Consider the following 13325-nt stretch of genomic DNA (forward strand, 5'->3'; position numbering starts at 1 on the left):
GAGGAGGGTAGAAGGATATAGCTAGGGTCACTTAGGAAGACTTCGCCTGGAATTTACCAGATTATAGGCTGCTTGTGTTTTAAAGTCTCCCTCTTATAGTGTGTAAAGAATAAATGAGCAGGATGGATACTGGAGGTGGAGATGAAGTTCATGCTGCCCTCCTAGGTCTCTGCTCTTCACAGTAAGGGTCTAACAACCGAGGCTGGACAATATTGAAAGTATGGGGGCAGTAGAACTTGGTGGGAAGGGCAGCAAGGTGAAAATAGAGGACCCTGTCCTCTTGCCTCCTAGCAGCACAGTCTCCAGCTCTCCATTCTGTCTTGGGAAAAATGGCATAGTAATGAGGCCATAAGCTTCCAGCCTCCCAGGAACAGCCTCCTAGGATCAAGGGATGATAATAGGCTATGTCAAGGATCGAGTGCTATGTCAGTGATAGAGATTTTTATGGCCAAAATACAGAAAGGAGAGCATGGACTGAAAATTATTTAAGAAAAAAGTATTATTTCCTTCTAAAATAATTTGAAAACATTATTGATCCCCAAGACAAATGATATAATTCAAATCCTATTAAGTGGTCCATAATAGGACACATTCTCAAATGCTGCTCTTCTGTATTCTATGTGTTCTGAGAGTGAAAGGGTTCTGGGTCTAACTTTACTGTTTTAAACATTTCACTCATTCATTCAAAAATAATCTCTCCTTACTAGTGTCAGGCACTATTCTAGGCATTGGAGATCTAGCATTGAGCAAAAAACCTTAAATTCTCACTTTCATTCTGGAATTTCCCCAGATCTTAGAACAATCCAACTTTGTTATTATCCCACCACTTCCATGAATATCTGTTTAATATATGCATCTAAAAGATAATAATTGTATATGATTTGAAGGCTTTTCATTTCTTGTTTTTGAGTAGAGATGAACCTAATTAGAAGTCAGTCTTGACAATACTGGCCTCATGCATGACAATATTATTGGGTGAGAAATCTTGCAAGCAAAAGTTTCTAGAAGTATTTAATTAAAACATGAAACAAACAATTATTGAACATGTATATGCACAGAAAATTTGGCAAGATATTATTGGAATGGAAATAAGCACAATTAAGTGATCAGCAATATGCCCTTGGTATAATTTGAGTTGAAAGACATGTTTTTAAATGCTTCTGTAGAAATCAGTAAATGATAAATACAAAATTAATGGTATGGACTACAAATAATAAACAATGACCTTTACTGAGCATCCACTATGCGCCACATGCTATTTTAAGTCCTTGTGTGCATTAATTCCATCTTTAGAAGAACCTTACAACAGAAACGTTATCATCATGCTCAATTCAAAATGGAGGAAACTGAGGCACAGAGAGCGAAACTAATCTGCCTATCTTGGCACACAAGGTCTGCAACAGAACTGGACTCTGGTCTGCTCAAAGCCTGTCCTTGCAATCATGCTTTCAGCTTCTCTGTTACATATTACTATGAACATGGTAATGACTAGAGAGTGGAGGGAAAGCATCACAGGCAGAGCCTTGAGGAGATGCAGTGTGGCCCCAAGGAAGAGCAATGAATGGGGCCAGGTTCCTGGCTGCTTGCTTGTGGTAGATTCGCCCAGATTCTTTGAATCTCATGTCTCACCTGTAAAATAAACTGCACTAGGTGAAGCTTTTGCTCTAAAAATGTTTGAATCCATGGATGAATCAATCTAGCCAATGGGAACTCATTGACCCAGGAACTGGCTCCTTGACCCAGGAACTGGCTTTAGGTCAGTCTTCAAGTACCACATTTTTTAAGCTCTCTTCCAGATTTGTTCCAGATCAGTTCTGATCATGTTTTTACTGAGAAAAAGGCTAGATAATAAGTTCCATTGTCACTATATTTGATCAATGGCAGAAAAAATTGATCTGTTGGTCAGAGATGTTGGTCTCTTCCAAATATTTCTCCAAACATATCTGATCAAGCCCCAACATACCTTCCTATGCAGGGAGCTCAGCAGAGCAATGAGAGAAATAGCTGTAGTAGATACAAATGAATTCATAGGGTTGAGGACCCTCAAAGAATCTATCTGTCCTAAAATGCTGTTAGCATATACTCAACTTTAAAAATGACTGATGAAAGCTGTCTGCATTAATCATGGAGGGTGTGCCACTTTATTTATTTATTTATTTATTTATTTATTTATTTAATTTTTTTTATTGATTGTTCCAAACATTACAGAGCTCTTGATAAATCATCTTTCATACATTTGACTCCATTGGGTTTTGAACTCCCATTTCTACCCCAAATACAGATAGCAGAATCACATCTATTACATACTCACATTTTTACCTCATGGCATATTAGTGACTGTTGTAATCTGCTACCTTTCCTATCCCCTACTATTCCCCCTCCCCTCCCCTCCCACCTTCCCTCTCTGCCTCCTCTGCTGTTGTTCAATTCTCACCCTTTTATTCCCCCTCCACCTTGACCATCATAACCTCTTATACTTTTGTATATCATTGAAGGTCTTCTACCATTTGCATATCCTTTCCCTTCTCTCTCCCTTTCTCTCCCCCCATTCATCTTTGTTTACTGTTAGTCTTTTCCTCATGCTCTTCCTTCCTGTTCTGTTCTTAGTTGCTCTCTTTATATCAAAGAAGACATTTGGCATTTGTTTTTTAGGGCTTGGCTAGCTTCACTTAGCATAATCTGCTCTAATGCCATCCATTTCCCTGCAAATTCTATGATTTTGTCATTTCTTAGTGCTGCATAATACTCCTTTGTATATAGATGCCACATTTTGTTTATCCATTCATCTATTGAAGGGCATCTAGGTTGGTTCCACAGTCTAGCTATTGTGAATTGTGCTGCTATGAACATCGATGTAGCAGTGTACCTGTAGTATGCTCTTTTTAGGTCTTTAGGGAATAGACCGAGAAGGGGAATAGCTGGGTCAAATGGTGGTTCCATTACCAGCTTTCCAAGAAATCTCCATACTGCTTTCCAAATTGGCCGCACCAATTTGCAGTCCCACCAGCAATGTACAAGTGTACCCTTTTCCCCACATCCTTGCCAGCACTTGTTGTTGTTTGACTTCATAATGGCTGCCAATCTTACTGGAGTGAGATGGTATCTTAGGGTGATTTTGATTTGCATTTCTCTGACTGCTAGAGATGGTGAGCATTTTTTCATGTACTTGTTGATTGATTGTATGTCCTCCTCTGAGAAATGTCTCTTCAGGTCCTTGGCCCATTTGTTGATTGGATTATTTGTTTTCTTATTGTTTAATTTTTTGAGTTCTTTGTACATTCTGGATATTAGAGCTCTATCTGATGTGTGGGGGGTAAAAATTTGTTCCCAGGATGTAGGCTCTCTATTTACCTCTTTTATTGTTTCTCTTGCTGAGAAAAAACTTTTTAGTTTAAGTAAGTCCCATTTGTTGATTCTTGTTATTAACTCTTGGGCTATGGGAGTCCTATTAAGGAATTTGGACCCCGACCCCACAATATGTAGATCGTAGCCAACTATTTCTTCTATCAGACGCAGTGTCTCTGGTTTGATATCTAGCTCCTTGATCCATTTTGAGTTAACTTTTGTGGCTGGCGAGAGAAAGGGATTCAATTTTATTTTGTTGCATATGGATTTCCAATTTTCCCAACACCATTTGTTGAAGATACTATCCTTCCTCCATTGCATGTTTTTAGCCCCTTTATCAAATATAAGATAGTTGTAACTTTGTGGATTAGTCTCTGTGTCCTCTATTCTGTACCATTGGTCCACCCGCTTGTTTTGGTACCAGTACCATGCTGTTTTTGTTACTATTGCTTTGTAGTACAGTTTGAACTCTGCTATTGCTATACCTCCAGATTCACACTTCCTGCTTAGAATTGCTTTTGCTATTCTGGGTCTTTTGCTTTTCCATATGAATTTCATGATTGCTTTATCTATTTCTACAAGAAATACCGATGGGATTTTGATTGGCATCACATTAAACCTGTAGAGAACTTTGGGTAATATCGCCATTTTGATGATGTTAGTTCTGCATATCCATGAACAGGGTACATTTTTCCATCTTCTGAGATCTTTTTCTATCTCTCTCTTTAGGGTTCTGTAGTTTTCATTGTATAAATCTTTCACCTCTTTTGTTAGGTTGATTCCCAAGTATCTTATTTTCTTTGAGGATATTGTGAATGGAGTGGTTTTCCTTATTTCCATTTCAGAGGTTTTGTTGCTGATATACAGGAATGCCTTTGATTTATGCGTATTGATTTTATAACCTGCCACTTTGCTGAATTCATTTATTAACTCTAGCAGCTTCTTTGTAGACCCTTTTGGGTCTGTTAAGTATATTATCATGTCATCCGCAAATAGCGATAATTTAACTTCTTTTCCAATTTTTATGCCTTTAATTTCTTTTGTCTGTCTAATTGCTCTGGCTAGTACTTCGAGAACTAAATTGAATAGAAGTGGTGATAGAGGCCACCCCTGTCTTGTTCCAGATTTTAGAGGGAATGCCTTCAGTTTTTCTCCATTTAGGATGATGCTAGCCTGAGGTTTAGCATATATAGCTTTTACAATGTTGAGGAAAGTTCCTGTTATCCCTAATTTTTCTAGTGTTTTGAACATAAAGGGATGCTGTACTTTGTTAAATGCTTTTTCTGCATCTATCAAGATGATCATATGGTTCTTGTCTTTAAGTCTATTGATGTGGTGAATAGCATTTATTGATTTCCGTATATTGAACCAGCCTTGCATCCCAGGGATGAATCCTACTTGGTCATGGTGCACAAGTTTTCTGATATGTTTTTGTATTCAATTCACCAGAATTTTATTGAGAATTTTTGCATCCAAGTTCATTAGAGATATTGGTCTGTAGTTTTCTTTCTTTGAAGTATCTTTGTCTGGTTTTGGGATCAGAGTGATGTTGGCCTCATAGAATGAATTTGGAAGAGCTCCTTCTTTTTCTATTTCTTGAAATAGCTTGAAAAGTATTGGTATTAATTCTTCTTTGAAGGTTTTGTAGAACTCCGCTGTATACCCATCCGGTCCAGGGCTTTTCTTGGTTGGTAGTCTTTTGATGGCTTCTTCAATTTCTTCCTTTGTTATTGGTCTGTTTAAATTTTGTGTGTCTTCCTGACTCAATCTGGGCGTATTGTATGACTTAAGAAATTTATCGATATCTTCACTATCTTCTATTTTATTGGAATATAGGGTTTCAAAATACTTTCTAATTATCTTCTGTATTTCTGTAGTGTCTGTTGTGATATTGCCTTTTTCATCCCGTATGTTAGTAATTTGAGTTCTCTCTCTTCTTCTTTTCGTTAGTATGGCTAAGGGCTTGTCTTTCTTATTTATTTTTTCAAAGAACCAACTTTTAGTTTTATCTATTTTTTCAATTGTTGTTTTTGTTTCAATTTCATTGATTTCTGCTCTAATTTTAATTATTTCTTGTCTTCTACTACATTTGCTGTTGTTTTGCTCTTCCTTTTCTAGATTTTTGAGGCGTAGTGTGAGTTCATTTATTTGTTGGTTTTTCCTTTTTCTGAGGAAAGAACTCCAAGAAATGAATTTTCCTCTTAAAACTGTTTTCATTGTGTCCCATAGATTCCGGTATGTTGTGTCTGTATTATCATTTGACTCTAAGAATTTTTTCATCTCCTCCTTTATGTCTTCTGTAACCCATTGATCATTCAATAACATATTGTTCATTTTCCATGTGGTGTAGGGTTTTTCCTTCCTTCTCCTATCATTGATTTCCAATTTCATTCCATTATGGTCAGATATGGTGCATGGTATTATCTCCACACTTTTATATTTACTAAAAGTTGCCTTATGGCATAATATATGGTCTATCTTTGAGTAGGATCCATGTGCTGCTGAGAAAAACGTGTATCCACTTGATGATGATTGATATATTCTATATATGTCGGTTAAGTCTAGGTTGTTGATTGTGCTGTTGAGTTCTATAGTTTCTTTATTCAGTTTTTGTCTAGAGGATCTGTCTAATGGCGAGAGCGGTGTGTTGAAGTCACCCATAATTATTGTGTTGTGGTCTATTTGACTCTTGAACTTGAGGAGGGTTTGTTTTATGAACGTTGCAGCTCCATTGTTCGGTGCATACAAATTGATAATTGTTATGTCTTGTTGGTGGATGGTTCTTTTAACAGTATATAGTGCCCTTCTTTATCCTTCTTGATTAACTTAGGTTTGAAGTTGATTTTATTCGATATGAGTATGGCCACTCCTGCTTGCTTCCGAGGGCCATGTGAGTGGTATGATTTTTCCCAACCTTTTACCTTCAGCCTGTGTATGTCTTTTCCTATCATATGAGTCTCCTGAAGGCAGCATATTGTTGGATTTGTTTTTTTGATCCAGGTTACTAGCCTATGTCTCTTGATTGGTGAGTTTAGGCCATTAACATTTAAGGTTACAATTGAGATATGATTTGTACTTCCAGTCATCCTTCTTTATTTATTTATTTTAGTTTGGCTAATTTTACTTTTTGGTTATTTTCCTCCCCCTTTACTGAGATACTTCCTGCTATTGGTTTTGGGCACAATTTTTCAATTCCTCTTCTTGTAGTATTTTGCTCAAAATACTTTGCAGTGCTGGTTTTCTTGCTGCGAATTCTTTTAGCTTTTGTTTATCATGAAAGATTTTAATTTCGTTGTCAAATCTGAAGCTCAATTTTGCTGGATACAGTATTCTTGGTTGGAATCCATTATTTTTCAGTGTTTGAAATACATTGTTCCAGGATCTTCTCGCTTTCAAAGTCTGTGATGAGAAATCAGTCGTTAATCTAATTGGTTTACCCCTGAATGTAATCTGCCTCTTTTCTCTCGTAGCTTTTAATATTCTCTCCTTGTTCTGTATGTTGGCCATCTTCATTATTATGTGTCTTGGAGTTGGTCTATTATGGTTTTGAATGTTTGGGGTCCTGTAGGCTTCCAGGATTTAGCAATCCATTCTATCTTTCATCTCTGGGAAGTTTTCTACAATTATTTCATTTAATATGCTGTCCATTCCTTTGGTTTGAATCTCTGTGCCTTCTTCTATCCCGATGACTCTCAAATTTGGTTTTTTTATGACGTCCCATATCTCTTGAATAGATTGCTCATGTGTTTTAAGCATCTTTTCTGTGTTGACTATACTCTTTTTCAAGTTGATAAACCTTGTCTTCATTATCTGATGTTCTGACTTCTACTTGATCAAGTCTATTTGTAATATTCTCGTTTGAATTTTTAATTTGGTTTATAGTTTCCTGCAATTCTAGGATTATTGTTTGATTTTTTTAAATATCTCTATCTCCTGGTAGAGCTCGTTCTTTGCCATTTGAATTTGTTTGTTTAATTCATTTTCAAAATATACTTTTATTTCTTGGACTTGCTGTCTCATGTCTTCTCTAATATTCCTTTCCATTTGAGTTAGGTATGCCTTGAGTTCTTTCCCTATCCCTGCTTCTGATGTTTCTATGTCCTCCTGTAGAATTAAGTTGTCTTGCATTGTTTGTACTTCTTTTTTCCCTTGTTTTCTTATGTTGTCCACGTTACTTTCCAGCTCTTTTTGATTGTCATGTTTCTGCTCTCATCTATAGCTTTGTTTTGGTTCTGTATTACTCTGATGTCTCTCCTTTGTGTTGTTAAACTATGCCTGCTAACTTGGATTCCGCTGGGAAGGAATTCCGAAGTCCAAGCTCCAGTGACGACACTACTCTGTTGTGGCAGGCCCCAGGCTCCTTGCCAGGGTGTCTTAATGGGGGGTGTGACTGGACTATCTCTGTTTGGTTTCAGTTCCCTGTCGAGGTAGGCGGGCGATCTCCAGCTGCCCAGTATCACAGGCTGCTGGCAGGTGATCGGTTGCCTGCAGGCGGCGTTCTCTTACCGCCCAGTTACGCAGGCAGTGGGTGAACTGTCGCCAGCGGGCCTGCGGTTTCCAGCCACCCACTCGCCAGGATCTTGCCTCTAGTCTCCTGGTTTCTCCCGCTAGTCTTGGTTTCTCCTGTTTTGTTGTTGCAATCTGTCGGAGAGTGGTGGTGGATACTTCAGCTTTCCAAGATGGTGGCTGCTGATTGCCTCGGTGGAGTGTCAGCTGTTTTGATGTTGTAATCTTTTTTGATGTTGCAATCTGTTGGAGATTGGTGGTGTATACTTCAGCTTTCCCAGATGGTGGCCGCTGACTGCCTCGGTGGAGTGTCCGCTGTGGGGGATGGGACTGTACTGCTTCCTTCCCCTTCTGAAATCCCGTACTCAGCCCAAGGGTCAGTGTGGGCTTGGCTGGCGGGATTCCACCTAATGGCAGTCACTAATCTCCCTGCTTGCTAATTAATTGCTTCTCTGCGGCGCCACGCCTTCTGTAGCCATGGGGCAGGCCGTATGAATCAGTCAGCCTGGATCTCCGGGGTCCTGCTGTTGGCTGTTGGGATCCCCGGCACTCTCCACTTTATTTATTTATTTATTTATTTTTTTGAGGTACTAGACCTCAGGCATGCTGACCAAGCACTCTATAACTGAGCTACACCCCCAGTCCAAGGGTGTGCTATATTTGTAGACGTTTTATTTCATATGTCATTTTAACTATGGAAATATAATGAAACATTAGTGAACAATAGACTGACCTGGATACTATTTATTACAGATATTAATTAATTAAACATTTCAGAGCCATGCATAGTGGTGCATGTAATTCCAGTGGCTCAGGAGGCTGAGGCAGGAGGATCCAGAGTTCAAAGCCAGCCTCAGCAAAAGCAAGGCACTAAGCAACTCAGTGAGAACCTGTCTCTAAATAAAATACAAAATAGGTCTGGGGACGTAGTTTAGTGCCCCTAAGTTCAAGCTCCAGTAACAAAAAAATAATAATAATAAAAATAAAGATAAAAATTTCAGTGATATATAAAAATTCATTTCACATCAACACTTGAGAAGGATACCTTGTAGCAGGCACAGTGGTGGGCACCTATAATCCCAGTGACTCAGGAAGCTGAGGCAGGAGGATCACAGGTTTGAGGCTAGTCTCAGCAATTTAGTAAGACCCTGTCTCAAAATAAAAAATAAAGAGGGCAGGAAGGTAGCTCAGAGGTAAAGCATCCCTGCATTCAATCTCTAGTATAAACAACAACAACAAAAACACTGTATTGTGAAGAGAACTATGACTTTCTTGAAAATTCATCTCTAGAGATAAGCAGCACAGCATATTTTTAAGTATGTCAAGGCCTTGTACAAAATAAAAGCACTACTCATGACCTCATGGACACTTTCATTATGTATGGCATGTGTTTTCATGGTGCCACAATCATCAAAAGTGTCCAATAGGGCTTCTCTGCTCTGATGATTCTCTTTCTCGATAAGAATACTTTCTATGTATTTCCATTAAAAATTAAATTTACTATTAAAAATTAAACTGTGATCTTTAATCCAACTCATGGTACTGATTGTTAATTCTCAACACTATGGTTGACAACATAGTTTAACTATTAACATTTGATATTTTAGATTGTAATATGTATTTTTAATTTGATATTATCCTTGGGATGCTGTATAAACTGTCAACAGAGCAAATAAATAATCCAAATGAATTAAATCTTTTGCTGATCAGCTGGAAGAGGTATCTTGCACAACAAACAAGGTAAACCATGAACGATGAACCACTAAGAAAGGAGATCTTTAAATCCACAAGCAAAGAATATGTACTTACTTGTGATGGTTGCCTTGTGGAATGCTTGAAAAAGTTCTCTAAGGTGGTATTTGGTGTAATTTTTTTAACTTTCTTTTGAATGCCAAATGTTTTTGCTAGAGGTGTAGCAACAAACCTACAAAAATATGAAAAGAAATTAAGCTCAGTATCTCAGAATGAATCCACAACAATACCAGAAAACTAGAGCTGTAACTTCAGATGCTCAGGGAAAAATCCATCATTTGCTTGTGTTGTGCTATAGTTTGGATGCTGAATGCCTCCCAAAGATCCATGTATTACTTTGGTTCTCATATGGCACTACTGGGAGGTACTGTGGATTTCTAAGAGGCAGGACCTGGTGAGAGGTTCTTAGATAATTGGGAATATACTCTTTTACTTCCTAATTCATGAGGTATGCAGTTTGCTCTATAACTTCTATTTGATTCTTTGTTATAATTTATATTTTTATTACTTTACTGACATTGTTGATTTCATAACACAATGTTCTCATACTTTCATTTAGTTCCTTTTTAACTCATCTGCATTTATTACTCTTTAAAGTAGAATATTGACTTGGGTACTAAACATTTCCATTCACGAGCCTTACTGACTTTCTGATTGATCTGCTTTGTAACACTCCTAGGGAGGGTTAAGTTTTGTTCCTCTCAATAATTTTATTTGGAAAACAAGCCCTGGAGAGGCCAGCCAGTTGTTTCAGTTTAACATACCTGGTTCTAGAGCACTAGTACATGCACAATGGCAAAGAAAGTTTAAAAAGTGGAATCTAACAAGATGAAACTCAAGCCATTTTAACAAATATTTTTCTTTTAAACATAGAGGTCTATCTTGGAGCACTTTAGGAACAAAAGATTTGGTCTGGTCTACTAGGGATACAAGTTGGTAGTGAACACTTTAGACCACAAAGTTAATGATAGCTTACATGTTTTAGAACAAACATCTCAACCTGTCAAAAAATAAGCCAATGTGAAACTAGAAAAAGCATTACTAGTTCTGCGTTAGTGCCTAAAGCATCACAGTATCACTTAAAAGTATGAAGAAATCTTATCTTCCCTCAAGTAGTTATTGTCGTGCCATACAGACTGTTTGATAAATGTAATAAAAACAAAGAACAAAAAAAATCCTTGAAAACATCAGGAATGAAGGTGAAGTAGGGGACACACATATGAGTGGTTCTTCAGAAGCTTAGTCTACTTCTTCCATGCGCCATGTGTCATCGTCTCCTTCCAAGGCAGCATCTCTTCCGTTTTACAGCAGCTCTGGTGTCATCAGCAGTGGGGTCACCCTCATCAATACGTAAGACCAAGTTTGATCATCCTGTACATCCTGTTAGCATGGGTCTTGGGATCTTCCAAACTGAAACCAGAAGATAGGAGTGCAGTTTCATACAGCAAGATGACCAGATCTCTCACAGACTTATTCTTATTCTCTGCCTTTTGCCTTAAGGTCTCAATGATAGAGTGGTCAGGGTTTATCTCCAGATGTTTCTTCGCTGCCATGTAGCCCACTGTAAAGTTGTCTCTCAGAGCATGAGCTTTCATGATTCTTTCCATGTTTGCTGTCTAGCCATACATGCTTATGATGATACAGCATGGGAGGTAATCAATCAGTTTGACACACCACTTTTTCTTTTTTTTTTAATTTTTATTATTGGTTGTTCAAACATTACATAGTTCTTGACATATCATATTTCACACTTTGATTCAAGTGGGTTATGAACTCCCATTTTTACCCCATATACAGATTGCAGAATCACATTGGTTACACATCCACTGTTTTACATATTGCCATACTAGTGTCTGTTATATTCTGCTGCCTTTCCTATCCTCTACTATCCCCCTCCCCTCTCCTCTCCTCCCATCTTCTGTCTCTACCCCATCTACTGTAATTCATTTCTCCCCCTTGTTTTTTTCCCTTTCCCCTCACTTCCTCTTGTATATAATTTTGTATAACCATGAGAGTCTCCTTCCATTTCCATGCAATTTCCCTTCTCTCTCCCTTTCCCTCCCACCTCTCATCCCTGTTTAATGTTAATCTTCTTCTCATGCTCTTCCTCCCTACTCTGTTCTTAGTTGGTCTCCTTATATCAAAGAAGACATTTGGCATTTGTTTTTTAGGGATTGGCTAGCTTTACTTAGCATAATCTGCTCTAATGCCATCCATTTCCCTGCAAATTCCATGATTTTGTCATTTTTTAATGCAGAGTAATACTCCATTGTTTATAAATGCCACATTTTGTTTATCCATTCATCTATTGAAGGGCATCTAGGTTGGTTCCACAGTCTAGCTATTGTGAATTGTGCTGCTATGAACATCGATGTAGCAGTGTACCTGTAGTATGCTCTTTTTAGGTCTTTAGGGAATAGACCGAGAAGGGGAATAGCTGGGTCAAATGGTGGTTCCATTACCAGCTTTCCAAGAAATCTCCATACTGCTTTCCAAATTGGCCGCACCAATTTGCAGTCCCACCAGCAATGTACAAGAGTACCCTTTTCCCCACATCCTCACCAGCACTTGTTGTTTTTTGACTTCATAATGGCTGCCAATCTTACTGGAGTGAGATGGTATCTTAGGGTGGTTTTGATTTGCATTTCTCTGACTGCTAGAGATAGTGAGCATTTTTTCATGTACTTGTTGATTGATTGTATGTCCTCCTCTGAGAAGTGTCTGTTCAGGTCCTTGGCCCATTTGTTGATTGGGTTATTTGTTTTCTTATTGTTTAATTTTTTGAGTTCTTTGTATACTCTGGATATTAGGGCTCTATCTGAAGTGTGAGGAGTAAAGATTTGTTCCCAGGATGTAGGATCCCTATTTACCTCTCTTATTGTTTCTTTTGCTGAGAAAAAACTTTTTAGTTTAAGTAAGTCCCATTTGTTGATTCTTGTTATTAACTCTTGTGCTATGGGTGTCCTATTAAGGAATTTGGAGTCTGACCCCACAATATGTAGATCGGAGCCAACTTTTTCTTCTATCAGATGCAGAGTCTCTGATTTGATATCAAGCTCCTTGATCCATTTTGAGTTAACTTTTGTGCATGGTGAGAGAAAGGGATTCAGTTTCCTTTTTTTGCATATGGGTTTCCAGTTTTCCCAGCACCATTTGTTGAAGATGCTATCCTTCCTCCATTGCATACTTTTTGCCCCTTTATCAAATATAAGATAGTTGTAATTTTGTGACACACCATTTTTCAACCTTTTTCTCCAAGATGTCCTTCATGAACTTGCAGAGGTTTTCAAACTTTGTCTTTTTCTCTTCCTGTTTCTTCTTCTCTTTTTCATCCTCTGGAAGCTCCACGCCCTCTTTTGTGATGGACACTAAAATCTTCCCCTTAAATTCGTTCAGCTGTTGAACACAGTACACATAGGTGGGCTTGATCATATAGATCACTTCCAAACTATGTTTCCGAAAATGCTCCACAAAGATAGAGTTAGCTACCTAGTCTCTTGTCTCACCTGTGATATAGTAGATGTGTTTCTGGTTTTCCTTTATTCTGGTGCAATAGTCCTTGAGAGAAACTATCTCATCCCCAGAAGCAGATGTGTAGTATCATAACAGCTCTGAATACTTCTATCAATTTTGAGAGTCTTCATGTATTCCAAGCTTTACATTTTTAGAAAATTGCTCACAGAATTTTAAAAAATATTTTTAGTTGTAGATGGACACAATAC

At 38.0% G+C, this 13325-nt stretch overlaps 1 protein-coding gene across 1 annotated transcript in view; it reads right to left on the reverse strand.

The window, feature by feature from the left end:
* Nucleotides 1-13325, reverse strand: part of Cers3 (ceramide synthase 3) — a 125556-nt gene that overhangs the window by 65688 nt on the left and 46543 nt on the right. Inside the window, exon 3 of the mRNA XM_005320087.5 lies at nt 9661-9775. Coding sequence (XP_005320144.2) covers nt 9661-9775 — 115 coding nt within the window. The remainder of the gene's footprint in view (nt 1-9660; nt 9776-13325) is intronic.

This window comes from Ictidomys tridecemlineatus, chromosome 5 (genome assembly GCF_052094955.1).
Source record: "Ictidomys tridecemlineatus isolate mIctTri1 chromosome 5, mIctTri1.hap1, whole genome shotgun sequence".
NCBI lineage: Eukaryota > Metazoa > Chordata > Mammalia > Rodentia > Sciuridae > Ictidomys > Ictidomys tridecemlineatus.